Genomic DNA, 27808 nt, shown 5'->3' with positions numbered 1-27808 from the left:
TTTATAGCCAAAATTTCCATAGTCAAAATCTCAATAGCCAAAATTTTTACAGTCAAAGCCTTTACAATTAAAAGTAACATTCGTTACGAATTGACCTCTAATAACTAGTAGACCTATTCTCAAAATTGAATTTATAAAATCTATTCATAGACGCTCGGATATTCGGTGTGATTCCGGATAGATCCGTTTGGTTCTGAGTATTTTAGATAGGAAAGTTTAGTATCCATTCGGTTTTTTAAATTTTTGGTTCGGTAAATATTTTAGTCATCCTAATCTAAAAAATATTTGATATTTACAGATTTATAATAGTAACTTTGGTTATTGGGTTATATCAAGTTTAAATATAATTAATATTTTGGATATATAACGATGCGTTGGGTATTTGGGATATTCATTCGGTTCTCAGTTCGATTTGATATAGGTTCTTTCGGTTCTCAAGGCTAGTATCCATTCGATTATGTATCACATTGGTTTAGGTTCGGTTCGGTTCCTATTTTGGGTTCGGTTTCGGTTGGATACTTTCGCCTAGCTTCTGCATCTATCTCCCTCCTTTGAACTGGTCAAATCGATTTTAATCCGTTTATTATTTAATTCCTCTCATTCTTTGACTCTCCTTTGAAATTTCTAGTCGAGGGCTTTCCCTATCCTTCGATTTAGGGTTTTTGAGCTTTTCTCGCTCCCCTCTCATCACTTTTTTTTCCTTTCCTCTTTTGCCACCTTTCTTCTCCTTCCGCCATGATTCCGAAATGATCATGATCTATGTGCTTAATCAGGTGATGTTGTTGTTGTGCTTGGGGATCGCTTAGGGTTTCCCTGGTGTTTACGCGTTTTGTCATGGTGAGTACTCAACAACGCACCGACGATGGTTCTGGTTCCTCTCCACCAGTGGTAAAAGCTCTTCTTAAGAGCTATGGAATTACGAAACCACTTTCCGTTGCTGGTCCTTGTGCGGCTGATCTTAAGCGTAATTTCGAACTGGAGAAGGTATCTTTTGTGTTTTTTTTCTTTTGTTTTTCCGATGATGACACACTGTTTCCAGGTAACATACGTTTTTGCTGATTTTTTTTTTTTTTGGGGTCTGTTTCGGAAGTTCCTGGTTGACGAGGGGCTCTATGAGAACAAGGAAGAAACTATGCGAAGAGAGGAAGTTCTGGTGCGCATTGATCAGGTGGATTAGCGCTTTGATAATGCTAAGAGTTCTAATATTATATATCAGCTTTCCAAAATGATTTGTAATTTTGTAGTTTAAGCCTTCAATGTCTATTGGCTTTTTATCTGAATGGCCATGCCAACTCATAATGACATATAGGCGGTTTGATGTTTTACTCTGTTTTACTGGAATGTTGATTTTGGGGTTAGCTGCTTTTGTTTTCGATGCTGTAACAGTGTTTTCATGATGGTCCAGTTTTGTTTATAATACTAGCTTTTTTCATCTAACATAACTTGTTCCTCAAATGTCTTGTATAGATTGTAAAACACTGGGTGAAACAGTTAACTCGGCAGAGAGGCTATACAGATCAGATGGTGGAGGATGCAAATGCTGTCATTTTCACTTTTGGATCTTACCGACTTGGAGTAAGTGCTTTTTAAGTTTAAAATTTAAAGTTCAATTGCATCTTATCTGTTTCTTGAAAGGTGATGGCTTATTTGGATCGTAGATTTTCCATTGAGCCTTGTGAATATTACTGAATTCAAGAGAAGCAGTATTGTACTGGTGTGTACAGTACTAGTATTTGAGGATGAATTTTTTTGAATTGTTGACTTGCAGGTACACGGACCTGGGGCTGATATTGATACTTTGTGTGTTGGCCCATCTTATGTTAACAGAGAGGTAACTACTGAATCACGTCTTGCTGATGTAAACGTCTGGTATGTTGTTTAGTTGCTAACAGTTTAATTTTACAGGAGGATTTCTTCATTATCTTGCGTGGTATATTGGCTGAAATGGAAGAAGTGACTGAGCTTCAACCTGTTACTGATGCCCATGTCCCAGTTATGAAATTCAAGTTCCAAGGAATATCAATTGATCTTCTGTATGCTAGCATATCAGTTGTCCCTCAGGTAACATCAGTATAGCTTCTCTAGTTTCCGCTAAACTTAGGGGGTTATGCTACCTGTATGTTATTTTGGATTTTGTCTCGTGGTTTTAGTGTGTGTTGCATGTTGTCACATTTAGTATCATAGTCTTCCTCCAATGGTGGTTGAGATATCAAAGAAACTTCTTTTTAGATACTGTTAGCCGTAGTGAACAAGGAGATGTGGGACTGCCATATTAGCACCATCAGGCTTGATTTATATATGAGTACTGAGCTGAGTTCTCGCCAAGTTCTTGCTGAGTCAGATCCCGTGTTTTTCTTGATTCAATTTATTAACAGGATCTGGATATTTCCAACTCTTCTGTGCTGTGTGACGTGGATGAACAAACTGTCCGCAGTCTTAATGGTTGTAGGGTTGCTGATCAGATTCTGAAACTCGTTCCAAATTCCGAGGTAAAGTCGTTGTATGCCAGTTCTTCTTTCTTTTCTTTTTTTGGTTATAGACTAATAAATCATGTAAGTCATCTCTGATGTTATGTGCAAATGTAGCACTTCCGGACAACATTAAGATGCCTAAAGTACTGGGCTAAAAAGCGTGGGGTCTATTCAAATGTAAGGTGGTGTCTTTCTGAATATTACATCTGTTGAAAATATGTTACGTTTAGATAAAAGCTCTTGTAATCTCTCTTATATTGAGCAGGTTACTGGATTTCTTGGTGGTGTAAACTGGGCACTTCTGGTTGCACGCCTGTGCCAGCTTTATCCAAATGCTATTCCTAGTATGTTGGTTTCTCGATTTTTTAGAGTATATACTCAATGGCGCTGGCCAAATCCAGTCATGCTTTGTACAATAGAAGAAGATGAGCTTGGCTTTCCCGTCTGGGACCCACGAAAAAATCATCGTGACCGTTATCATCTTATGCCAATAATAACTCCTGCGTACCCATGCATGAATTCTAGTTACAATGTATCTCAAAGCACTCTTCGTGTTATGACAGAGCAATTCCAGTTTGGTAACACGATCTGTCAGGTTAGGGAGCAAAACCCCCGATCTTGTTATGTACACTTTATCCAGGATCCTGTTGCTAAGTAATTTTATATGCAGGAGATTGAGTTAAATAAACAACACTGGAGGTCCTTATTTGAGCAATATATGTTCTTTGAGGCATATAAAAACTACCTTCAGGTTGATGTACTAGCTGCAGATGCCGAAGATTTATTGGCGTGGAAAGGTTGGGTGGAGTCACGGTTCAGGCAGCTGACCTTGAAGGTAGATATATATCCTTATGTTAATTCGATGTTGAGGTGTTACCTTCCGTGTCTTCAATGTGTTCTTTATTTTTTTTTACTTAATATAAACAATTAAGGGTTCTTCTCTTTTTTGTCAAATAATACATATAGAACGAGACACAAATGGGATGTTAATGTGCCACCCTCAACCAAATGAGTATGTGGACACTTCCAAGCAGTCTCGTCATTGTGCCTTTTTCATGGGCTTGCAGAGGGCAGACGGATTTGGTGGCCAAGAATGTCAGCAGTTTGATATACGTGGAACAGTGGACGAGTTCAGGCAAGAGGTAAACATGTATATGTTTTGGAGACCTGGGATGGATGTGTTTGTTTTTCATGTTCGAAGGCGACAGCTTCCATCTTTTGTTTTCCCAAATGGATACAAAAGGCCTCGTCAACCAAGGCACCAGAATCAACAATGCAGAGAACCTGGTGAGGAGGGCGTTGGTTCTTTGTCCAACTCTGTTGAGAGATATGCGAAGAGAAAGAACGATAATGAAACTATGGATACCAGGCCAGAGAAATATGAGAAGCGTGCATCTCTTAGTCCACATAGTGCGGATGTAGTTTCTCCTGACAGCAGTGCTATCACTTCTGGTGGGACTCCTCAGATTGGCATTGTGCCCAGTTCTAGAGCTGAATGCTTAGTATCTGGAGATCTTGTTTGCAATGTTAGAAGTCTTCCTATCGTGGACGTTGAGGCTGAAAATTTTATCAGTAACGAGCAATTCCTGGAAGTAGATGATAAAACTCCAGTCCAAGGTTATCATGACCTGGCTGGGCCTGTAGGAAAACATGTAAGACCTGACCTTGGTGCTGTGCTAGCGTGTGAAGGTGGGCTGAATAAAGAAATAGCTTGTGGTATGGGCTCTGAATCTATCAATGACACTGAAACTCAACATCTTCCAATGCGACAAAATCTCAAAGAGGATGTTTATGAAGTCGAGATGGAAACCAAGTCGGGAGAAATTGCTGATGGTGTTTTGCGGAATGGATACTGTGGGCGGAATCTTGATCATGAGGTTAGTTTTTCCTGTTCGATGATTATGGTATAAGAACCGTAACAAATTGGCAAATATGTCTTGATTGTGCTGGGCATAGTGATCAGGGGTTGTTACAGCCTTACAGGGGTTTTTGTCTGTAGTTTTATTTTCTGCGTTTGGTGGCTGGTTTGTATTATTGCATACTTTTTATTGTCTTTTGAAACTAGGTTGTTTTCTCTTCCCAGATCACTTCTGACTTCTCTCCTTGTAAATTTTATTGTGCGTTAGTCAAACCCTCTGTTCAGCGGGATGGGGAAGCTGGAAGCAAGAGCTAGGTCAGAATCTTTGCAGAATGTAATGATGAGGCATGTATTTTTGCAACCCATTACTGCTTTTTGCCAATCATGATCTCTTTATACTCTTGTTTTGGTACTTTTTATAGCAGCAGGAGGTTGAGCTTGAAGTCTCCGCAATTGCAACGACAACCGGAAGTCAAGAAAAAGTAAAACAAAAAACACAAAAATAAATAACAAGAATCAGAGCAACCCAGTGTTTGCTTTGGACGACAGCTTCAGAACTCGACACTATTGGTAAGTGCACCTAATTATGAATACTAGACGCTTAGAAAGGAAAAGAAAAAAAAAAAAGAAAGGAAAAGAAAAAATGGTAACAACTTTTAAATGATGTGTTTGTTGAATACTTCTTGGTGGTATTGTGAGTATCCAAAAACCAAACTCTGGGAAGAGTGAGCTTAAATAATGAGTGTGGGATGCAAAAGACAAGCATTGTTCCATACTATGCTCCAGGTAAGATTCGGAGCTGTGCTTTTGTCTGAAAGATGCAAGATTTCGAAGAAGAAGCCAGTGAGATCACTATAGAACACGGCAACTGAATTAATGTATCTGTCTGCCTATTCAGGTTATTTCACTCTTGTTTCTGTATAGTCATTTGGGATCTTTCAATGTTATACGATTCTATGCATAAAATTATCGCCTGCTTTCTAATTGCTGCTCGTTGTTAAGTAATTCAGTCTGCGTGAGGTGAGATATAGAAGAATGTTTATCTATGGATCTATAATGACTTTTTTTGAAGGACATGTTTGGCCCAACCCTATTCACCAAAATGTATCTGAGTGTATGCCCTTTCTCTGATTTATGCGAGTAACTGTGACGTAGGTAATTGAACTGGTCTCTCAACTGATGAACGAGTTCTTTGGTGTTGATTCTGTAACAAATTGTGTAATACAATGAGTTTTAATTGGTGGAGGCTTTTTGCAAGCCTAAAAGCAAAGTTACATACTAACTAAAGGAGGGAGGAAAAATATAGTGAGTGCACCAATCTGTTTGACTTTTGGGCGAAGTGTGATAAACTTTGAGAGATCACGGTAATTGCAAAAAATAACAATGATCAAAACTCAAGAATCAACAAATATTTCGCAAATGTAACTCTACTCTTTTCTTGTTACTTCAAAAACGGCCGACCACAAATATTAATTGGCACTATCTCCTCCTCGGGTAGAAACCCATAGCTTGGTACACATTGCGCATTGTAACATCTCCTAACTCCGTGGCTCTGTCAGCACCTTCTGACAATACTTTGTCCAAATACTCTGGTTCAGCTGTTATCTCCTGATAACGGGCCTGACACGAAAACATATACAAAACCAAATATTTCATAACTTATGCATATGACATGCCCTTCTAACCATTTACTAATGAAGCTGCAAAAACACCTCAATTTTTCTTTCTACGGTTTGATGAGACAAAATGGTACAAACTCGAAGGAAGACATTGGATTGGTTAAAGGTTTTGACTTGACAGACCTGGATTGGACTAAGATGTTCGATCAAAGCATCTGCAAGGAGAGGCTTAAATGTACCCCAGCTCAAATCTTTGCATTCCTCCTTCACTTCCTGCAACCGATTAAAAATGTGTTCACCGATTATCTCGGTGAGTAATTATTGTCGCCAAGGGAGTAAATGACATGTGAAAACATCTCTGTGACCCAAATCTTTAGAGTAAATGACATTATCTCTCTTTCCATACCTCTTTCGTCTTGCCCGAAACAATCTGATAAACTGAGAGGAGATTGTTGCATTCAGGTCTCTCAGCATTGTCAAACTCAAGGCTGTTAAAACAGCAAGAAACAGAAAGTTTTGATATAGATTTCTCAACTTTAACAAGAAAAAAGAAACAAACTTTGCATTGCAAGGAAATTTTAAACGATATCACCAGCACTCACCCTGCAAATGAGTCTGTCTTGCACCGTTTTATTTTGTCTGCAATCAACTACACAGTTTTCGAAAGGAGGGATGAGAAATGGATTTAGTAGCAGAAGAACACATACAACCAACATGACACAGAAGAACACATACAACCAACATGACACAGAATTCAACAAAGAATGCGTTTGTGTTCATTATATATCACCAGGCAAGTATAATTTTATGAGCTCTAAGAACATATGGCACATGAATAATATGTTGTGAGTTGTATGTCATTGTAAATTGTTGCACCGGCTGTCACAAAGAAAAATTAAGTAAATTGGACGCCAGAACGTTCATGGAATGGTGAACGGTGTACCATATTCATGCTCAATGACAATGAGAAACTGCTGTTTCAAAAGAATTACAGATATCAGTAACTTCATTTTACTTACATCTTTTGGGTCAAGGAGATTGATCCGGGACTGATCAGAAGGTGCAGACTTGGACATCTACAAAATTACATGACAGTAAGACCTCAGCAACAAGTAGGAAATTCCTCTAAATCATTCGACTACAGCAATAAGCAAAGCCCAAAATTTGTATTGGTTCATATGATCCTCTGAAGTCGACAAAATCTATTCAGACCACTTAGGGATGCAAATCTCAGAACTCAGAAGTGTGTAAATCCTTTAACTTATCTAGAAACTTGAAAAGAAACAGGCTAGCTAGTAGTAAAAGTCTCTCAGATGTTAAAGAATATCAAGGGTTAACCTCCATATATATTTTCAGTAGAGTTTATGAATTATGTTCACCTTCTCCAATTTTTCATTCATTTTACCTATGGCGATGCAACTGCTGAATGCAGAAAGAAAAATCAATGACATGAAACCTTACAGTAGCTGTGAATGATAACATTTTACCTTGGAAAGACCATCAGTAAGAGACATTACACGGGCTCCATCTTGTGGTATGAGTGGTTCTGGTATCTACAAACAAGATAAATTTGAATATGATTAACCACCAAAGAATAACCCACAAAGCCACACAAAGAGAATAGAAAAAGCCTTTGGAAAGTCTCACCTTAAAGAGCGAGCCACCACGCCTGGAAATGAAATCCAACAATGTTATATGGATCAGGAAATACAAATGAAGGGGAAATTATAGATCATAAGGACTTGCTTAAATGGTATAGTCAACATACTAACTGCACAGAGAAAAATATAATACCCTCCGAGCTTCTTCCACTTCCTTCCACCATATAGATTATTCATACGCTGTGCAATTTCGCGGGCAAGTTCTAGGTGTTGCTTCTGGTCCTCACCAACAGGGACAAAATCCGACTGCAGAAGGATGCGGCAGAGTATAAGAATTAAGCAAATCACAAATTGGTTATTTCACATGCAAAAAACAAGCAGGTATTTACATGCACTTCTTAACTGAAAAATGAAACAATCCCAAAGACAGTTGGCTGAAAAACTCTGGCATGAGCTTAGCTATACAAGATCATTATTTTACCAGTGTTGCTTCTTCATTTAAAAATTGTAGATCAGACTCATTATTTTAAAACATCACCTGATACAATAGGATATCTGCAGCCATCAGATCAGGATAAATTAACAAAGCGGCACTGGCGTTCTCACCCCCCTGCCAAGAAAGGATGAAAATGGAATCAGTAATCGGAATCCTATATGTATATTACTATCAGATTAAAAGACACAGCTTTGCAGCAAAAAGACTAAGTTGACTATGAGTTGCCTGCTCTTATGCCCAACATTAGAAGATTACATATGTTTTATAACTAGTAACATTAAGAAATCAACAACAAACCTTAAAAAAGTTTTAGGCAGGTATCCCTTTTAGTTATTTGAAGCACATAATGATGCAAATAGAATAAATGTTATAGACCAAGAAGCAACCATATAAGCACCTCTTTGCGTGATTTCTCTTTGAATTGAATCATTTTCTGTAGCCAACCAATAGGTGTGGATGCACATAAAAGCCACATTAACTCCTGATGAGAGCGGACGTGAGATTGCACAAATACCGAAGCCTTAGAAACGTCAATACCACATGCTAGATAAAGTGCTGCAGTATCCCTAGTTGCCTTTCCTAGTTGTTGTGTATCATATGGAAGTGTTATCTACATAGATTAAGAACGATATAAATAAAGGCTGCAAGAGAAGTACTACCCAAAGAAACTTTTGAAAGGTAGACAATTCATACCGCGTGAAGGTCTACGATGAAAAAGAGTGTCTCATATGTATCCTGCAAACATATAAACACAAAACGCCTGAAACAAATAGAGAAAGATAAATTTTGTAGCAACCAGAAAAGATAAAAACTGAATCCTTTTCCTAAAGTCTTTAACTTTACATCACACCATCTACAAAGCCCTTAACTTTACAAGAAACTGAATCCATTTGTTAAAAAGCCTTCAACTTTACAACAAAATATATAAATTTGAAATGAATGTTGCAAATGCTAATGCTACTGACTAGAGAAAAGAGAAAGAACCTGAAGAGCGACCCAGTTTTTGATAGCTCCGAGATAGTTTCCTAAGTGAATTGATCCTGTAGGCTGAACTCCAGAGACCACACGTTTCCTGCCATGAGGAGAATCAATGTAGACAAAAAAAAACTGAATCAAAAATTCAATAGAGAATGCAGACTAGAATCAGGTAAAGGCAAAAACTTTTTTTATACTTGACAGAAGGAGAAGTGTCCTCTGTGGCGGCGGCAGAGCAACAGCATCGGAAACCTTGTCCGGTGACCTGAATGGGAGAGAAAGAGCCGGAGAGAGGGGTGGGTTTTGAGAGGAATCTAGTGCGAGACCCAAGACGAGAGAACCTTGAGGTAGAGAGGATGAGGAATTGAGAGAGAGTCGTGGCGTGCCCCATTCTCGTCCTTCTTCTCTCTCACTCACTCACTATCCCCGGAGAGAAGAAGATTGGATTTTTATGATGGGGGTTTTGAGTCCGTGAGGGTCACGCGGCTTAACATCAAAAGTCAAAAACCACAGTCGCAACCTTTCCAAGCAAAAACATTTAAAGCTATGGCCTCGATAAAAAATGTTACCAATTACTATGAGAGGTTAGAAGGGAGAAAACCATAAAATACGTTATCTATTTTTTTTTTTTGCCGTTTAGTTTCTTTATTTATTAAATTTTCAAAAAAATAAGTGGTTTAATTTTTGTGGTCTTTAAAAACTTTCATTTAATTAATAACGGTAGATCTATATTTACAACATAACGACTGTTAACTGTAATAGTGGAAATGTTAACCCCACGTAGTTAGTTAGAGGGAACTAAAGATATTGTTGCTCTCTTTTTCTTCCCCCAAATCGATTTCGAGTTTTAGACTAGAATCCTAAACATTACAATTGAAATTAACAACGGTTTCACACCTCATCTCTCAGTCGATTCTTGCAACGAACACACCATTCTTTCTCCTTTATTTCCGTCGTTAGAGTTAACAGTCGTTATGTTGTAAGTATGGATCAACCGTTATTAATTAAATGAAGGTTTTTAAAAACAACGAAAATTAAACCATATATTTTTTTGAGAAATTTAATAAAATTAAACTGCCAAAAAAAATTAGATGGCCTATTTTTTGGGTTTATTCCCGAGCTTACAATATAGGAAAAATTGCAAAGGACTAGATTACTCTAATTCCCTGTCTTCTAAGTCCATCCATCCACACTCAAAGACTATGGCCTCCCATTGCTCCATGAGAGCACTCCTACTCAGATTCTCCAATGGCGTTTCTTCTAGATCCATTCTCAACTCCACTAACCATCGTCTTCTTACCATGACCAACTCTTTCTCCTCTCTTTCCTCAATCTCCCCTCGCACCACTTCGCATTTCACAGCGCCACGTCATCAATCAGATGACCAGAACTGTCGCAAGCTTCAAGTCAGAAAGATTTCGATTTCAACTCCTCTATGTATGGGTCGTCGCTCTTCCAAAATCGCTGGCCGAAAGGTTCGTTATGCCCTATTATGTGTTTGTAGGTTCTTTCTTTGCTTTGGTGATATGACAATTCTAGTTCTAATTTGAATGATTAGAAGTCCTGCTTCACTGTTCTTACTAGGAGGAATTAATAATTGAGTTGTTTTTGATGAGTCTAGAGCTCGTTATTGTTGATGCCAACCATGTGTTTGATGAAATGCCTCAGAGAATGAGTAGGTTTGATCATGGGTTTATACGAACTAGCAAAGAGTTTAACTTGCAGGTTTATGTCAATCTTGACATAATATATCTAATTCATCATATGTTTATATTGTGAAGCCTTTAGTCAAAGTGTCTACTGCTAGTGTAGTATCAAAATCAGAGAGTAAATATCAATATGCTCATGAAACCTGTGGTTGCTTTTTTATATGAAAATCGCACACATCACAAAAAGAAATATTTTTTCAGAACAAATATTGTATTTTAAGAACTCTGAGGTTGAAGTTTCTGGTGAATACAGGGGGCTCAAGATTCAAAGAAGGCGAAGCTATACTGTAGAATTGGCAAGGAGGTTGTATCTGCGTAAGACTTCGACATTTTTACCAATGTTGTATTTTTTGTGTTGTTGTTATTTGTTAAGTAAAACTTGCACAGTAGTTGTAGATATAAAGGCTGTTGAGATTTTTGGATTCAACTTCTTACTTTGTTGTCGACCTATGCTTATGACAATAGGAATCATGTGTGGGTTTATCATCATGCAGTGTCAAGAAAGGGGGTCCAAACCCAGTTTCAAATACCACTCTAGCTACTATACTTGACAAAGCTAAGGAACTGGATGTACCCAAGGACATTGTGGAGCGTAATATTAAAAGGGCTTCTGAGAAAGGGCAAGAAGCTTTTATAGAGAAGATATACGAGGTTAGATCCTGAGCTTCAATTCTAGGTTTTATGTTTGCAAGTGGGGCCATTATGGTGAATCATCCTAGTAAGGTTGCGAAATGGCCTGGTAATTTAAAGCGTATGAATTGGTTTTAGACCATTATTCTAATCTGGCCAAGTATGGTTACGGAACCTAGCACTACCTCAGTACCTAGTTCAGCTTAACGATTTCTTTTGCAATACTAAAATGTCAGTTCCTTGTCATTTGTAAGATATGATGAATCTGAATATAAATTTTTTCCTATGCTTTAGGTATATGGCTATGGTGGAGTTAGTATGGTAGTCGAGGTCTTAACAGACAAAATTAATCGATCAGTGGCAGCTATTAGATCGGTTGTTAAGGATTATGGGGGAAAAATGGCTGATTCAGGATCTGTCATGTTCAAGTTTAGACGAGTTAGGGTAGTGAATATTAAGGTAACTGAAGCTGATAAAGATCAGCTTTTTATGATTGCTTTAGATGCTGGAGCAGAGGATGTTATTGAGCCCCCAATTTATGAAGATGATACTGATGAAGATAGGGAAGAAAGGTATACATAATATAAAACATCCTAATCTCTTTAAAAACCCGAGTTTCTCTGCTTTTCTTTTCTTCCTGTTGTCAGTATTATGTTTATTGTTTTTTTGTTGATGATGAAACCTAAGTTGTGTTGAAGTTAGAAATAGACACTTCTTGAAACGTGTTAGCAGTTTCTTCCAAGATTGAAACTGAAAAGTAATTAAGTGACAGAGGGTAGACCTAGTGCATTTTCTTCTAATAAACAGCTAATTACAGTCAAAGTTTTCATACCATGCGTTATGAAACAAGGAATCCTTCTTGCAACATTAAATGGGTGTGATTAGATGATCCCTAGATAACTCATAAGTATACGTTTGTTTTATATGTTTCTTATCTCTCTCTATCTGTTCAGGTACTACAAAATTGTAACTTCATCTGAGAACTACTCAACGATACTATCAAAGCTACGTGATGAAGGAGTGAACTTCGAGCCTGACAATGGCTCTGAACTGCTTCCTCTGACAACAGTTGAGGTAGTGAATTTCCGCTCTCTACTGTAACCTCTGTGCCGTACCATTTCCGTCATGTCTAATACTACTTGTCGATTCTAATCTTGCTGTTGTCAACATATAGTTATCCTCTTTTAACTTGTTAAATACGTTATAGATTGCATATGCTACATAACCAAAGTTGGAACTGGCAATGCCCCCTTATGACCTCTTGTTCTTGGTGGCTCTGATTACTGGATATCTATCTCAAATGAGATACACTTACATAGAGATTACTTGGGATTGTTGTTTGTTGTTGCTGCAGGTCGATGATGAGGCCATGGAATTGAACAAAGAGCTTATGCAGAAACTACTAGAACTTGATGACGTTGATGCAGTTTATATCGACCAAAAATAAAAAGAATATACGTCACAGGAAGCTCCATTTCAAGATCGGCGAATTTGAAGCTCACACAATCTCTGAACTGGTTTTGCTGAACATATATTCTGAAGAAGGAAATGATGGTTTGGGTACACACTTACATTTTACTTTTTCTAGTTTTCAATCCGAAGCCATAAAATCAAAAGTATAATACCTTACAAATACCTAATAAGTTCTTTTGTTCTCAACCAAGGACTGGTTAAATATTTTATTTATAATCCTTATGACGTAGCACTAACTAATTACTGGATGTATGTATAAACTAACTAATTAGGCTATACATCCAAATGATAGGCTTATAGCCTAATGCAAGCTATGGAGGAGCTCAGAGAAAAAGTTCACGTAGCATCATCCCCTCTACTTACTCACCACATTATTCTAAATTTTATTTCAATTTGAGTTTCAATTTTGGGATTTCGGTTTATTGAAATAATATTTAACGTAAATCTAATCGAGTGTGTATGATTTGGTACTGTATCAGTTTGGATTGAGATTTTTGTCATATACAGTCTTAGTTTTCCAAAAAATCTTTAGTTTGATATTTGTGTTTTTTTTACTTTTGATTTTGTATGGATTCACATTCATTTTTTTGGGAATATATAAAAAATAAATTCATTAAATCATTGTGACTTGTGAGATACTTCAAGAAAACAAATCAGTTCCCATATAAAAAGCAGTTGGATGGAGATGTTCCCTACTGTTTTACCAGAAAAAAAGGATCATAATTTAATAATGAAAATTTGTTTTTGGAAGTGATATATCGTGGGAAAATGGGCGAATATTTTTTCTACCAATTTCTGACCATTTTTGTCGTAGAAAATGTTTTTGATGGATTTTCCATGACTTGAAAAAAAAAAAATTGACATAAACAAAAATGATTTTTATGTCATTGCTTTTGAGTACTCATTTTTTATGTCATTGCTTTTGAGTACTCGTTTATAGTTTTCACTTATTAATAAATTCATTGTATAATATAATTATACGATGTCATTAGATCAAATTATTTTTCGACCATTTTGGTGGGACAAATATTCGATACTCATTATCGGGAAAACAAAATCTAAAATAGTTTTGTTTAAATAAAATTGTTAGCTCATATTAAATATAAAATCGACTTAGCTAATGAAGATTTGAATGCGAATGAGAGAATGTGAGCATTTGAATACAACCAGTCAACCACTGTTAATGTGGTTATGTCGTATATACTGAAAACAAAGGAAGAAGGAAAAAAATACAAAGACCGGTTCCACTACAGTTGTGTACCACTAGCTATAATGTGGTTGTGTCGTATACAACCATAATTTCTAATTTGTTGTTTTGTTCCACTTTTCTTAACTTGTAAATCGAAATTAGAACCATGTATGAACTCTCTAACAAAAAAAAAAAAACACTAAATAAAAGGAAATAATATTATTAACCATCCTAATACTTCGAATAACCACGGAAGATAAATTTGACCACCAGTGTTTAATGTAACCTTTACTACATATATTTTGCTTATGCAGATTAACGACTATAAAATGGTAACGTATGGTACATGAACGTTGGAAATTCATAAGTCGGCAATGCGCATTTCGTCATGAGTGGACATGCAAGAATAACGTACTGACAGTACTACATTTGGCGTTTAGTCCGAAACACGTTGATCCATTCCTTTTTTTGTGTTACATTCATTGACAAGGAAATCGTAAGAGGAGAGTTTCACCATGTTTTTTATGTGCTTTTTTGTTTGCACAGTCGTGTCGGTGATAAATTTCTATGATGTAATGTGATCTTTATAATTTTCTTATATAGAGTTAATTGGTAAACTAAACATTATTCTGTTTGTTGTCAAAAAAAATAATAATAATAATTATGTTTGATATATATATATATATATATATATCAAACTGGTTTCACAAATCTGTTGGTCACAAACTTAATACCTATCTATTAATTTGAAAAAGCCTTTATGATAATATGAGAAGCATTTTTAAAAAATTGATTTTGTTATTTTTTTCATTGAAGAAATTTTTTTTTTCAAGTTTTTTGTGAAGAGAAAATTTTAGAATTAAGTGTAATTGAGCATAATTTTTTTTTTACGCTGAGTGCAATATTTTGAGAATTGATTTTTATTGTTCTGTGAATTATCAGAAAAAAAAAACCACGGAAACCAAGGATGGGCGTGGAGGCCACGGACAATGACGGTCAGGTTAGATCATAATTATTAGGTTATACGTATTGTAGTAATAATGTCTAACATATCTTTTTGTTTATTGTGACAGAAATAATTTTATAAATAGACTTAGATGATTGCGTTCCTACAAATCTAACAATCGGAGAAACAAATGAAAATCTCTGATGACTAAACAATTTGTATGTTGAAGTTTATGATTACATTTAATTTGTGACTCATACTTGCCATCTAATTTACACGTTAGTTAATCAATTATTTTCGCTTTCGACATCTCAATGCACCACAACCATCTGTTTTGAAGATTGATGTGGACGGACGAAAATTTTAATTTTAGTGGTTGAAACTTGACAGTTTAAGACTGCGCGTTTGATGGTCATAACTTATATATAATTTCAAAGGTTTCAGATACGTTAGATGAATACTGATTTTACAATTTGTAAAGCGTTAAGATCATTTGAAAAATATTCAATTATTGTAATTTAATGTGAATAGCCAAAATTGAACAACAACAAGAAGAAAAGAAAAATTCAGATACCTTATAACAATTCAGAAAACTGTGTGTAGAATACCAAAAACGGTGTTGGTTCATCTTAAGAGTGTATAATTCATTTTAATGATAATGACAATGGGTTTGAAAACCCTATGATAAAAGATCGTTAGGCTACGAGCTTAAGGGTCTTGATAATTGTAATGTGTCTAACCACATGATTGCAGGTGTGCGTCAATGGCAGTGATAATGGCAACATGTGGATCGAGACGTATACTCGAAAGCCTCAGTAATTTGGCGGCTAGTGATGAAGTAATAAGCGATGTGGTCGATGGCTTTAGTGGAAGCAGCGATATTATATTAAATTGTTATGAACCTTAATGGTACGGATGGATATTTTCTAATGACCGGGATATGCTGAACAAGATGATAATCGAGGGGCCGAGGGCCTCATGGTCGTGAACATGGGTGGGTAGAGGTACACGAGCCGCTCTCACACGATTCGAGAGGAGAATGTGAACGAGGACATCGAGAACTATACATGCCGGCTTAGTCTCGGAAATAGTTAAGAAGGTAAAATATACACAAGCATAAAGCCATAAAGTATATATGCTTTATGTGATTACGCGAGTATAGTATATGCGATTCATGTATCAGTTTATAATATACTGTCCACGCGTTCTTTTTCAATGCGAGACTACGAAGACCGTTGATATTTAGGTATTTCAGATTATAAATATAATATTTTTATTTTTTTGTTTTTTGGATGTGTGTATATCACCTATCTACCTATAGGCGTAGGCGGATATAAAAAATACATGGATTCATGGCATAAAATTTGTTAGGTGTTTCGTGCAAGTTCGTTTCCTGATTAAATATTGTTCTTTAATTCCAAAATCGAGCCCAAACGCTAGTTAACTGCACATAATTTTAAAATATCCAATTTGAATTCAACATATTTTACTTTATGATTTTTTTTTCTTGTTATCTATCAATTGTTATTGTTATGATGCATATTTTGTAGTATACTTTCTTTTTTCTTTTTTGAGGCGGAGGATTTAATTTGAGCCCCATTCGAAAAGCCATTGACCACTTTGATAGATACATACATACTTTGTTTTTTAATATGTTAGACCTCTCTGGGATTTGCCCCAAAAAAAAAGACCTCTCTCGGATATTGCTATCTTATAAATTATTGTGCTTTTAATCCAAAATCGAGCCTAAACCCTAGTTAATTGCACATAATTTTTGTAACATCCATTTTGAATTAGCATTTTTTTTATCAATGAATTAGCATATTTTTTTTGGGGGGATTTTTTTTTTGTTTATTTCATATACTACTCAGTTGTTATGATGCATATTTTTTTTTTTTGAAAAATACCATCAAATAGCATTAAAACAAGTTTTAAGGACAACTATAACACACTCCACAAACTTTCAAAATAACATTAATTGATACAATTAATATATTTTAAATTAAAATTTAGCTGCCTATTTTATATTTAATATATAGTTTTTAGGGGCATGGTTTATGTCTTTAAAATTTATCATTTAATTTTGTAAGTCTAATTTTGAAAATGGTGCTATTTTAGGAACTTTAGCTACAGATAATATGCTAAATTTGAAAATAAAATGTTTTTAGTGCTATTTGTGAGAATTGTCCAAAATGTTTTTAGTATTTTTTTTTTTTTTTTTTTTGGCTTTTTAGGGGGAGGATTTGAGCCCCATTATAGACTCTTGACCACAACCTACCAATTAAATAGTTAGGAAAGGACTGAAAATGACGATAAAGAAAAACGTAGCGCAGTAGAGGGGACACGCTCATGAGCAAGATAATCCGACCAATTACATTTTGAAATGCGCCTTAATTAGCAAGTCTCTATCTTCTCTTTTCTCTTATTTTCCAAACTTAGAAAAAGCTTACAATAATAATAATGCACACGACTTAAAAACTTGATTCATGCATGATGCATCCGTACGTGAAGTTGCCTTTTACAAATTTAGCAAACCACTAATAAACCCAACGAGGCAACGACTATTCCTTTAACATTCAGTTGACAACTTTTTTTGTTAAACTAGTAGTTTATTAATCATAGCAAAACGAAGTTATTTATACAGCTGTTCGGGAATTAACACAATTGGTACCTTTTCTTGAGGTCAGTTTCATGCCAATTATGACATTGATAGATCATAAGTTGCAGAAGTATCTCTCTCAAAATGTCGTGGTGAGCTTGAGGAGGAAAGATTCCATTTTCCGGGGAAAGGCAAAATAGAGATCAAGTGACACTCGTTGTAAACAAATTGCATACATACAAATTAATCTGAAAAAAAAAAATCTGATTCGTAATATTTGTAGAGGGAAAAACATTTGCTAGAAAATTATTTAGCATTGATCTTTTTATATTACATAAATTTATTTAAAAGTTTTTAAATTGTTGGAACGAAAATTGAGGCTTTTTATCGTTAATTTCCCTTCTCAACATTAAATCACAAAGTTCATTAGAATTTGACCTCTGTCCTTTAGTAAACAATACCCTACAATTCCCACAGTGCCCACAGTGCCTCTCTTATGCCACCCACACACACACTATATAGTATTGAAGTCATTGGAAAGAAGAAACATAAACATGACTCGTTTATATCAACCATTCAAACAACAACTTTCCTATCTTACACCGACACCCAAAATTGTCTCAATCCTTTTTGCCTAGCAACTAATACTTATTCTACATTTTGGTACACAATTTGTCGAACATTTTTGACATCAAAACGAGAGAGAGACAGAGAGCAATGAGTGAGTCTCATGGTTCCGACACAGAATGTTCTTCCATCAAGAAGGGAAAAGAGAAATCCAAAGAAACAGTGGTATATCGTGGTGCCCGCATGAGAAGCTGGGGTAAATGGGTCTCGGAGATTCGTGAGCCTCGTAAGAAATCAAGAATCTGGCTCGGGACATTCCCCACAGCGGAGATGGCAGCGCGTGCCCACGATGTTGCGGCATTAAGTATCAAAGGAACATCTGCAATCCTCAACTTCCCCGAGCTCGCGGAGTTTTTGCCACGACCCATCTCGCTCAGTCCACAGGACATCCAGGCCGCGGCCGCAGAAGCCGCTCTTATGGATTTCAAAACTGTACCATTCAATCTCGAAGATAAGACCACGCCGTCCCAAACTAGGTGTGAGACTGAAAAAATTGAAAAGGGGCCGTCCTCATCCTCTTCCTCATCCTCGTCTTCTATGCTCTCGGAAGAGCTAGGAGAAATCGTGGAGTTGCCAAGTCTTGACAACAACGTAAAAAACGATTTTGGGTTGTTCGACTCGTTGGAGGGGTTGGTGTCGATGCCCCCATGGTTAGATGCTACGAAAGATGATTTTACGTACGGAGATGATTCGGTACTGTTGGACCCACTTCTCCAAGAAAGCTTTTTGTGGAATTACGAATAAAGAACTTTTTTTTGGAATTAAATGCATATTTTTTGTTTTCTCCTTTCTTTAATTTTACAGTTCGTTACTTTTTTTACCATATATATATATATATATATATATATATTTTTGTGCAAACTATACATGTATAATTTTTTTTTTCGTTAATAAGCAATGATTTGGTTTTGGGTACATAGAGGAGTTATGTAAATAACAATGAGCGTGATATTTATTTTAAATTATCTTGCATTTTCCAAGAAAAACCTGTTATTATGCTAGTACTGTGTTCACTGTTTCATACTGAGTAATGTATAATACTAATAGAAAAAGTAAAATTGCTTCATCTTTCTATTTTCCGATCATTCTTATTGTGATTGTGAATAATTTGGTTTTTTCCCTTTTGATAGTGATGTAATCATTTAAGAGTATTCTTATACGGGTCTAAATAACTTTTTAGTAGTGTATAATCATTTAAGAGTATTTGCATCAAGAAGTAATTGTTGTCAACATAGATGGAACATTCATCATTGGAAATGGTATGCATGAATCATGTTCTAAATAAAACCCAATCATGTCGAAAAGGAAATGTACTTAAATGCTGGGCATGGTATTAATAAATCTTTTAATAAAAAAATTGGTAAGATTGTAAATATTTCATCAAAAAATGAAAACGGTTCCGTTTACAATTGAAAATAATAGACCTAGATAAATATTCCCATGCCAACTAAAAACATGGAAACATATTTAGAAACGATCTTCAGTCCATCTGCTCAACAAAAGCACCAAATTAAAGCTAATGGAGATAGATGAAGTAATTACAAATTTGTTAGAAGGCAATATAAGATGTGTTAATTATAACGATGTTTATTTCTATCGATATTTTACAACATCTACATATAGTTCTCTATTTATTGTTTGCTAGATTTCTAATTACATATGCACCCGTAAATATACAGTATTTCCTTTGACCCCTATCCTTTTTTTTGTTTTCTGTTATTCGTGTAAAAATGTTATATATATCCTCTATATATTAATAGAGATGCATTCTCAAGAAAATGATGATGTGTCATTGTTGGAGAGCTCCAAACACCAATGAATTTATTACTCTTATTTTTTATGAATATTTACACATAATTGATATAATGATTAAGAAATATTCCTTTCCAATTAATTAAAAAAATCAAACATTTTAATTTTTTTTTAAACCAAACATTAATTTAAAGGATGACTCCAAGATTGGTTGCCCAAACCGGAGGAAAAAGGTTTACAAAAGTAAGTTCAGAAACTAAAGATCATGAAGAACGAGCTAGACATTTTAATTTAAAAAAAAAATATAAAACATTTTTATAACTCATTTAATTTTAAAATATATTTTAATCATTTTTATAACATATTTAATTATTATAACATTATTAGATCTAAAACATTTCAAAACCCGAATTTATTCACCTATTAAGAAAAACTGATTACTATTCACATATTTAAATTTTCCAAAATAAAATTATCACAATAATCATTATTATAGGAAATTGACTTATTTAATGTCATTGATATAATATTTCACGGGTGAAACATATTTTTACACAAAAAAATAAAACAAAAAAAAATCTTGCATAGATTGAAAAAAATAAACGGATCATATATTTAGTTGATACATAATAGTTTGATCTAAACATAATTTCACGGGTTATATATTTAGTTTTTACACAAACAAATTTTAGATCTTCGATAATAATTTTACTTATAATACTAATTTTATTTTATACCGCACATAGTGCGGGTTGTTACCCAATACTCTTTACTTTTAATATTAAAGGAAATCGTTTTATCCATACGATCTAATTTTCATTCTTAATTTATAAACAATTAGTATGAAACTTTCATTGAGTATAAAATCTAATCAAATTTAAATATTATTCTTTCATTTCAAATGTTTTTAATTTTAGGATCAAACTTTTTTTTTGTTATTAGCTTTGAATGTTGGTATAAGTTATTTCTTTTGTAGATGTTATAAAAGTCTTCTACGTACAATGGATGATCAAAGGAGAAGAGGATTTGCGAGATCAAATAAAACATTTTAAGGTCTATGACGTGCATAGCACAGATCCAAACACATTTTAATTATTCATCAATGGTTGCTCGTCGTCAGCAACTGGGACATGTGGACGGTCGATGAGGACATTCTCGTAGATGAAACCGGCGAGTCCACCACCAATCAACGGTCCAACCCAATATACCCAATGGTCAGTCCAGTTTCCAGAGACCAAAGCGGGACCAAAAGACCGGGCGGGGTTCATGGAAGCGCCAGAAAAGGCGCCGCCCGCAAGGATGTTGGCTCCGACGACAAATCCTGTGAGAAGTGGACCCAACCCATCGAGAGATCCCTTCTTGGGATCCACCATAGTTGCGTAGACAGTGAAGAGAAGTGAAAATGTTAAGATGATCTCCCAGATAATCCCTTGAGTGTAACTAACTCCACTTGCTAATGTGTGAACCGGAGTTGCCTAAACACAAAGCGTTATAGTGTAATGTCAAACCACATGATAAATCGAACATGCCGGAATATATCATTTTTGAAGTGTATATAATTAATCAAAAGTTTTAACAAATCTGATTACATAAAGATATATAAAATGTATTGCATTCTGAGCCAATGAAAAAAAAAATCTGTAAAGATATACGTATATTAAAACTTGTGTATTTTTGAATGAGAAAAAAATTATATAAGGAAAAATAAAACAAAGATAAGCAATTGAAAGTTGACTAGATCACGAAACCAATCTTGTGAAGATTGTTATGGGATCATAATTTTTGGCTTTACTTTTAATAGCGTTAAAAGTTGTTGACTAACAAAAAATTAAGTTTGGTATATTAAATTAGATACCGTACCATTCCTCCGGTGAGGTAACTGAGGAGGAAACATGCTGCGGAGGAGGCCAACAACTGATCAATCCAATAGAGGAATGCACGGAAGACGCTGATATGGCCACCCAAAAGTAGGCCAAGGGTAACGGAAGGGTTGAGGTGGCCACCGGAGATATGACCCGCAGATATCATTACTCCCACAACCAATGCATGAGCCACCGCAACCGCGAAAAGTCCCACCAATGTGTTTCCGACTAAACTGTCTAAACGATGAATACAATAAAAATGTTGTAAATATATTGAAAGTTCATCACGGTTTCAAGAACCAATTTAAGGGACTTTTGGTTTGTTAGAACTGTAAAAAACCAAAATATTAGCATGGCAATATCAAACTGTAACAAAAGAGCATGGATGTTAATTTACCGGTGGTCATGGCGGATCCGACGCCGGCGAAGACAAAGAGAAAGGTGGTGATGAATTCAACAATGAGAGCTTTAATACAGTCCGGCTCAACCGCCTCGTTATGGCTCCCTAAATCGATCTTCTTCATGGCTTTGGAATGAGTTTAAAAGTTTTAAACCAAAGAAATATTGCTGGATGGTTTTTGGTGATGATGTGCGTAATATATAAGAGCTACTTATAATGATATTTTTTCATTAACAAAGAAAAAAGAGAAGAGAGAGTGAAAAGAAAATGGTAAGGGAGCGCACATGGGATGAAATTATTGTATGATACTGATTGATTTGAGTTTAGAAGTTGACTTGTATTATGTTTTTTAGTGAGATCTGAGATTTATAGCTTTCTTAGACATATGATTTTAAAGATTGGGTAACAATTTGACATATGCTGTGCGCTTAGAATAATGTAGAATCAAATGAGGTGCTATTGGTTGGAATATGTAAATCATTTCCGTTTTAAGTAGGCTATATTTTAATTCATTTTACAATCCAGTGCATGGGAATCATCATAGGCTTGAACAATCCAAGATACATCGTAGAATTAGTAGGGGATATGAATAAAAATATTAAACGTAAAATAGAAGAAAATCAAGTAGCTGCATAAGAGAAATATATATAACCAGACTTTCTGAATATACATAGAAAAAAATAACAGATGTGTATATATATGGGTTTGGAGATATATAGATATGATTTTTGTAAAACAACTCATTTTATGGGATATATGCTGAGGTAATGGAAACATTGACAATGCAGATCCCTGCTCGTTGCTAAGGACAGTTAAAGTACAAGATGCTTATCAATATTGTGTGATCACATGAAGCATTACTAAAATAGAAGAACACCAACATGTCAACTGTAGGTTCATCTTTTATTTGTAACGCTTTGAATGTTACCTTCCTGAATGGATTCACGTCCTTTCTCGGTCTGTAGATCAATCCTTATTTTATGGCCGGTTTGCTATGTCTTGGGGCTTTCAAGACTTGTTTATCGACTCTATGAATAATCACATGATTTTGTTTTTTTTTGTTTTTTTGTCCTCACTCAAAACACCACCTTTGGCAGAGACACCTCTTTCGTGATTCTACCATCATTCACAGTAGCACAAATACCTGGCCATTCTGACTGAGTAAACTCATGACCTTTCGTTAACAGCTTCTCCATATAATCTACCCTCTCATCTAGAGAATCGTCATCCCACTTAAAATCTATGTTTTCCACTCCCTCATTACCACTAGCGTGTAAGCAACCTCCAATTGTATAAATAATATTTTTCAGAAAAGTGTCCAAACAGTTGCTGTAAATTAGTGATGGATATACAATTGGTGTACATCGTAACAGTAAACAAAGTGATACACCAAAGTTCTATCTAACAAAGCGGTACACCAAAGTTCCCAAAAATAATTGGGAGGTAGTACTCGTTCATTGGCTTCCACCTGCAAAATGTCCTTTTGATGTAGAATGATGCTTGAACCCAGTTATCAATTTTTTCTGCATATAACCACGCCTGTCACGTAACTTAGTGGCTATTAGTGGAAACGCTTCAAACGCTCAGCGTTGCTTTCTTCAGCGGCAACACTTCAAAAACTAGTTAAAACCAACATGGTTTGGAAGCAGTGAAAAGCTTTGTTAGTTTCTCTAGGGCCAAAATGTGTCACAATCCAATGCATATGATTGATTATAAGAGTTAGAGATGCACTCGTAATGTTTAGACATGTATAGAAAAACTTATTACCATTTCGTCCTAAAATTGGTTATAACCAAGTAAACATGGCTTAGAAGCAGTTAATTATTTTGTTAGAGGTGAATATTATATACAATTATATTTCTTTTAAGATTAATAATTAATTTTATACTTTTATTAATACTGAAGTTTAATGTTTTAAGAAAAAGTAGTCATTTTCTTTTAAAATTAGTAATTTTTTTTTAATTACAGTTTTACACTATTAATTTTAATTGTAGAAACTTAATTATATCAATATATCATTTTATCATTATTTAAAGAATTGTATGATATTGTATAATTTATTTATTGCATAATCCGCTTTTAAATTACAAAACAGATGATCTAGCTCACTTTTCTAGATGGCTTGATTCTGAAGTTGCTTTTGTAAACTCTATTTAAATAATAATTAATTAATATGTGGTTGATAAAAAAAATTATGATTCATTATCTATCTAGTTGTATTTAATTTTGCAACGGACCAGAACATACTACACACCATTTAAGTTTTACAGCCAAATGTTTTTTTAATACCAAAACCTTACATAAATATATTTATGATTTCCAACACTATATGCAAAATAATTATTCACCGACCATAGGTAGCGGGTCTGAAATTAGATGACTAAATCAAATTTTGTCGATGATACATACAAACTCTTTATTAACAAAATACACTATTTTAATATTGACTAAATCAAATTTAATACGAATAAAGTTTATAAATAAAAATATATTATGTATCTCGCTATTTAAATTTTATATAATACTAAGAAATGTAATATTACTAGAAAAGTAAAGTGTTCACTCGCGATGAATCACATTCACTGTATATCAACAAATATTCATCTGCGTTACAGCGAATGCTAGTTATTACATTATTGTCTGTAAACTAAGGAAAAACATAGAGTTGATGTACTAATTTTCTTCTTTTGGTCAATGAAAGGTAGGTTGAATGATGGGATAAGTACTGACTGGCGGCTAAAACTCTAAATAAATTAATATTGCCACAAAAGATAAAGTTTGTAACTTTCTATTTGTCACGGCATTGATCTTTTCAAAACTCCAGCGACTCGGCTGTTGTCAACATAATAAATTGAATTAAATTAACTTCTATGACCGAATTGACTATGCTTTGTTGTTAAATAAAAGATTCACTCTTTGAAGTTTTTTTTCTCAACTGTTGAAGTATGTTTTCAACATCTCCGGGTGACTAGAAAGAACGCCCGAGGCGTGTGAACTCCCATGAACCTAATAGTATTTCACAAAAACAAAACTTAGATTTCCTTGAAGAAGTGACATGCATGCCAAGATACCCGATAATTGGGAAGTTAGTTTCGTTCGAACAAAAACTTTTTTTTTGTAGTTAGCTAATATTGATAAATATTTACTGATAAAAATTGGTTGACATGGTCATAATTAGGCGGAAGAAGAAAAAAGGTCCATGCAAGAAAAGTCCATGCATGTTGTATACAAAGCAAGAAATAAACCAATCAGATCGTACTTCAAAACAAATGGGACGAAGCAATGCAAGGTTAATTTGACGAGTGACTATCGTAATTAAGAATGAAGAAATAGTCTAACTTTGTAACAGCCGCCACTTATGTGCTATAAATGCGTCGAGTTTGTTAACCCCTCATAACATCTCAAAACCAAAGTTTTATCTCCTCAAGTACCATACATCGATCTCCATCAACAAAAAGTGACAAATATTCACTATATTGCTTTGCTTTTTTCTGTAAGATGAAAATGGATAGCCCGAAATCACCTCTTCAGCCTCCGACCTACGGAAACTTAGTGACAATCCTCAGCATCGACGGTGGTGGCATTAGAGGGCTTATCCCTGCAGTAATCCTTGGTTTTCTCGAGTCCGAACTTCAGGTATATTTGTGCTACCTAACTATACATATATATATGTATATATATATATCATTATTCTTATATTAGTTATATATATATACATGGATGCATAGAAATTGGATGGGGAAGACGCAAGGCTTGCAGACTACTTTGATGTAATGGCAGGAACAAGCACCGGTGGTCTGGTGACAGCCATGCTCACCACTCCTAACAAGGAAGGCCGACCCTTGTTTGCAGCCTCTGAGATAAAAGACTTCTATCTTGAGCAGTGTCCAAAGATCTTCCCTCAAGATCATTTCCCATTTTCGGCTGCTAAAAACCTTGTGAAATCCTTGACTGGTCCTAAATATGACGGTGAATACCTTCATCAACTTATCCACGCTAAGTTGGGTGATACAAAGTTAAATCAAACGCTTACCAACGTTGTCATTCCAACTTTTGATATCAAGCGTCTTCAACCTACTATCTTTAGTAGTTACGAGGTTTGTTAAGCTTGTTTGTAGTTGTGAAATTAAATTGTATGGTATATTAACTTAACAGAAACTCTGGTATAATATACCTGACTACGTACTCTTATAGGTGAAAAACAATCCTCTCAAGAATGCAACCCTCGCTGACATTGCTATCTCAACTTCAGCAGCCCCTACTTACTTGCCTGCCCATTTCTTTAGAACTGAAGATTCGACTGGAAACGTTAAAGAATACAATCTTATTGATGGCGGAGTTGCAGCTAACAACCCGGTAAATTTCTAGGGATCGACGAATTTATGTCACAATAGGTTTATATACGACGAATAATAACATTACATATGGACTTATCTAGTAAAAATAACTGAAATATTATTTTATAACATGAAAACACAATCATAGCTTATCGTTTTATCTTTTTTAGAATGGAATTTCGTATAATAATGAAAAATTTCTATAGAGGTTTTGAATAATATAAAATTTATCATATAATTAATTGTTATATGTCAAGTATAGGCTTTGGTGGCCATTGGGGAGGTAACAAATGAGATCACAAGAGGTAGCAGCGATTTTTTCCCGATCAGACCAAATGATTATGGAAGGTTTCTTGTTCTTTCGCTTGGAACCGGAAACCATAAATGCGAAGAGAAATTCAATGCAAAAGAAGTAGCTGGCTGGGGGTTATTGAGTTGGTTAACACACGATAACTCTACACCTCTCATTGATGCTTTCACGCAAGCTAGCTCCGACATGGTTGATTTTCATCTATCTGCTGTTTTCCGAGCTCTTCATTCCGAACCCAACTATATTCGTATCCAGGTATGAATATCAGCTCACTAACCCGTTTTTTTTTCTTTATATTCACCATATATAACATTCAAGATATATATGTGTTTTAAACATATTATAGGATGACACATTAAATGGAGATGCTGCTTCTGTGGATATCGCTACGGTCGAGAATCTTGACATTCTTGCCAAGACAGGAGAGGAACTACTCAAGAAACCTGTTTCTAGAGTCAACCTAGACTCCGGTTCTAACGAAAATGCCTATCAAACAACTAATGGAATGGCTCTTATAAAGTATGTGACATAAATTTGTATTTGATAGCTTTATTCATTCATATATAATTATATATACGTGATTAAAAAATATTAACTAATATTAAAACTTTGGTTGTTGAAGGTTAGCAGGAATACTTTCAAAAGAGAAGAAGATCCGAGACGTGCGATCACCTCATGGAAAAGCTCCAATGAAGATGTAAAGAGATCATTATTTTATTTTTATAGTGTATATTGTTCATGATTTGTTTGTTTCACTAATGCACGTCTGGGTTTTATATTAATAAAAGATTGTGGCTCATTATAGCCATTTGTACAATTGAATAAAGTCAGTGGGAAATGCTAATATTGTTTCGTCTTCTTCAAACATCTTATGTAATGAAATTTTTTTATATATATATATATATATGTTTCTTTCTCCCAATTAAAAACAATAATATCATTTAGAAAAACTTT

At 34.9% G+C, this 27808-nt stretch overlaps 6 protein-coding genes across 21 annotated transcripts; 4 read left to right on the top strand and 2 right to left on the bottom strand.

The window, feature by feature from the left end:
• The first annotated feature begins 419 nt into the window (after nucleotides 1-419).
• Nucleotides 420-5313, top strand: LOC104752223 (nuclear poly(A) polymerase 2). 14 transcript variants are annotated; one of them, XR_015584258.1, is made up of 12 exons: nucleotides 420-984; nucleotides 1091-1168; nucleotides 1468-1575; nucleotides 1769-1831; nucleotides 1906-2061; nucleotides 2376-2489; nucleotides 2586-2648; nucleotides 2737-3066; nucleotides 3142-3306; nucleotides 3438-4348; nucleotides 4598-4644; nucleotides 4755-5313. XR_015584258.1 is itself a non-coding variant. In XM_087491067.1 (12 exons), exons 1-12 carry the CDS (start codon nucleotides 835-837, stop codon nucleotides 4813-4815), a joined length of 2145 nt encoding a protein of 714 aa, XP_087347193.1. In that variant the 5' UTR covers nucleotides 420-834; the 3' UTR covers nucleotides 4816-5313. The 14 variants fall into 14 exon arrangements, 8 of the variants coding, with proteins under 8 accessions (XP_087347193.1, XP_087347192.1, XP_010472613.1 ...); XR_015584255.1 differs by having other exon boundaries at nucleotides 4752-5313; XR_015584256.1 differs by having other exon boundaries at nucleotides 4598-4663; nucleotides 4752-5313.
• Nucleotides 5314-5506: 193 nt separating this feature from the next.
• Nucleotides 5507-9638, bottom strand: LOC104752222 (tryptophan--tRNA ligase, chloroplastic/mitochondrial). Of its 2 annotated transcripts, none has more exons than XR_015584261.1 (13): nucleotides 9218-9638; nucleotides 9030-9117; nucleotides 8739-8780; nucleotides 8443-8655; nucleotides 8088-8159; nucleotides 7717-7855; nucleotides 7596-7617; nucleotides 7436-7501; nucleotides 6968-7024; nucleotides 6551-6597; nucleotides 6355-6436; nucleotides 6132-6221; nucleotides 5507-5949 (listed from the first exon to the last, which is right to left on the bottom strand). XR_015584261.1 is itself a non-coding variant. In XM_019238515.2 (13 exons), the coding sequence occupies exons 1-13, from the start codon at nucleotides 9409-9411 to the stop codon at nucleotides 5809-5811; spliced, it is 1227 nt and encodes a 408-aa protein (XP_019094060.2). In that variant the 5' UTR covers nucleotides 9412-9638; the 3' UTR covers nucleotides 5507-5808. The 2 variants fall into 2 exon arrangements, 1 of the variants encoding a protein (XP_019094060.2); XM_019238515.2 differs by having other exon boundaries at nucleotides 7743-7855.
• A 465-nt stretch (nucleotides 9639-10103) lies between these two features.
• LOC109124691 (putative transcriptional regulatory protein At2g25830) lies at nucleotides 10104-13050 on the top strand. 2 transcript variants are annotated; one of them, XM_010474302.3, is made up of 6 exons: nucleotides 10104-10495; nucleotides 10983-11044; nucleotides 11224-11380; nucleotides 11654-11931; nucleotides 12313-12433; nucleotides 12714-13050. In XM_010474302.3, the coding sequence occupies exons 1-6, from the start codon at nucleotides 10112-10114 to the stop codon at nucleotides 12804-12806; spliced, it is 1095 nt and encodes a 364-aa protein (XP_010472604.2). In that variant the 5' UTR covers nucleotides 10104-10111; the 3' UTR covers nucleotides 12807-13050. The 2 variants fall into 2 exon arrangements, 1 of the variants encoding a protein (XP_010472604.2); XR_015585253.1 differs by having other exon boundaries at nucleotides 10154-10495; nucleotides 11862-11931.
• Nucleotides 13051-18142: 5092 nt separating this feature from the next.
• On the top strand, nucleotides 18143-18952 carry LOC104752220 (ethylene-responsive transcription factor ERF042-like). The gene has a single exon (XM_010474300.3). The coding sequence runs from the start codon at nucleotides 18284-18286 to the stop codon at nucleotides 18935-18937; it is 654 nt and encodes a 217-aa protein (XP_010472602.1). The 5' UTR covers nucleotides 18143-18283; the 3' UTR covers nucleotides 18938-18952.
• A 1897-nt stretch (nucleotides 18953-20849) lies between these two features.
• On the bottom strand, nucleotides 20850-22442 carry LOC104752219 (aquaporin TIP4-1). The gene is made up of 3 exons (XM_010474299.3): nucleotides 22205-22442; nucleotides 21806-22044; nucleotides 20850-21420 (listed from the first exon to the last, which is right to left on the bottom strand). Exons 1-3 carry the CDS (start codon nucleotides 22329-22331, stop codon nucleotides 21034-21036), a joined length of 753 nt encoding a protein of 250 aa, XP_010472601.1. The 5' UTR covers nucleotides 22332-22442; the 3' UTR covers nucleotides 20850-21033.
• A 3148-nt stretch (nucleotides 22443-25590) lies between these two features.
• Nucleotides 25591-27750, top strand: LOC104752218 (patatin-like protein 2). Its single transcript, XM_010474298.3, has 6 exons — nucleotides 25591-25843; nucleotides 25936-26304; nucleotides 26402-26563; nucleotides 26807-27109; nucleotides 27201-27373; nucleotides 27477-27750. The coding sequence occupies exons 1-6, from the start codon at nucleotides 25706-25708 to the stop codon at nucleotides 27553-27555; spliced, it is 1224 nt and encodes a 407-aa protein (XP_010472600.1). The 5' UTR covers nucleotides 25591-25705; the 3' UTR covers nucleotides 27556-27750.
• Nucleotides 27751-27808: the final 58 nt, after the last annotated feature.

This window comes from Camelina sativa, chromosome 16 (genome assembly GCF_030686135.1).
Source record: "Camelina sativa cultivar CO46 ecotype springtype chromosome 16, ASM3068613v1".
In the NCBI taxonomy this organism is placed as follows: domain Eukaryota; kingdom Viridiplantae; phylum Streptophyta; class Magnoliopsida; order Brassicales; family Brassicaceae; genus Camelina; species Camelina sativa.
Note: the sequence above shows the minus strand (reverse complement) of the source record. Positions and strands in the feature narration are given on the sequence as shown.

Coding starts and splice junctions, on each gene's coding strand:
- LOC104752223 (XM_010474303.3), top strand. CDS start 835: ATGGTGAGTACTCAACAACGCACCGACGATGGTTCTGGTTCCTCTCCA. Junction 985..1,090: donor GTAATTTCGAACTGGAGAAG/GTATCTTTTGTG, acceptor CTGTTTCGGAAG/TTCCTGGTTGACGAGGGGCT. Junction 1,169..1,467: donor TTCTGGTGCGCATTGATCAG/GTGGATTAGCGC, acceptor TGTCTTGTATAG/ATTGTAAAACACTGGGTGAA.
- LOC104752222 (XM_019238515.2), bottom strand. CDS start 9,411: ATGGGGCACGCCACGACTCTCTCTCAATTCCTCATCCTCTCTACCTCA. Junction 8,656..8,738: donor TCATCGTAGACCTTCACGCG/GTATGAATTGTC, acceptor TAATCTATGTAG/ATAACACTTCCATATGATAC. Junction 6,437..6,550: donor AAGACAGACTCATTTGCAGG/GTGAGTGCTGGT, acceptor CTGTTTTAACAG/CCTTGAGTTTGACAATGCTG.
- LOC109124691 (XM_010474302.3), top strand. CDS start 10,112: ATGGCCTATTTTTTGGGTTTATTCCCGAGCTTACAATATAGGAAAAAT. Junction 11,045..11,223: donor GGCAAGGAGGTTGTATCTGC/GTAAGACTTCGA, acceptor ATCATCATGCAG/TGTCAAGAAAGGGGGTCCAA. Junction 11,932..12,312: donor GATGAAGATAGGGAAGAAAG/GTATACATAATA, acceptor CTATCTGTTCAG/GTACTACAAAATTGTAACTT.
- LOC104752220 (XM_010474300.3), top strand. CDS start 18,284: ATGAGTGAGTCTCATGGTTCCGACACAGAATGTTCTTCCATCAAGAAG.
- LOC104752219 (XM_010474299.3), bottom strand. CDS start 22,331: ATGAAGAAGATCGATTTAGGGAGCCATAACGAGGCGGTTGAGCCGGAC. Junction 22,045..22,204: donor CGGATCCGCCATGACCACCG/GTAAATTAACAT, acceptor TTCATCGTTTAG/ACAGTTTAGTCGGAAACACA. Junction 21,421..21,805: donor GTTACCTCACCGGAGGAATG/GTACGGTATCTA, acceptor CTTTGTGTTTAG/GCAACTCCGGTTCACACATT.
- LOC104752218 (XM_010474298.3), top strand. CDS start 25,706: ATGAAAATGGATAGCCCGAAATCACCTCTTCAGCCTCCGACCTACGGA. Junction 25,844..25,935: donor TTCTCGAGTCCGAACTTCAG/GTATATTTGTGC, acceptor ATGGATGCATAG/AAATTGGATGGGGAAGACGC. Junction 26,305..26,401: donor CTATCTTTAGTAGTTACGAG/GTTTGTTAAGCT, acceptor GTACTCTTATAG/GTGAAAAACAATCCTCTCAA.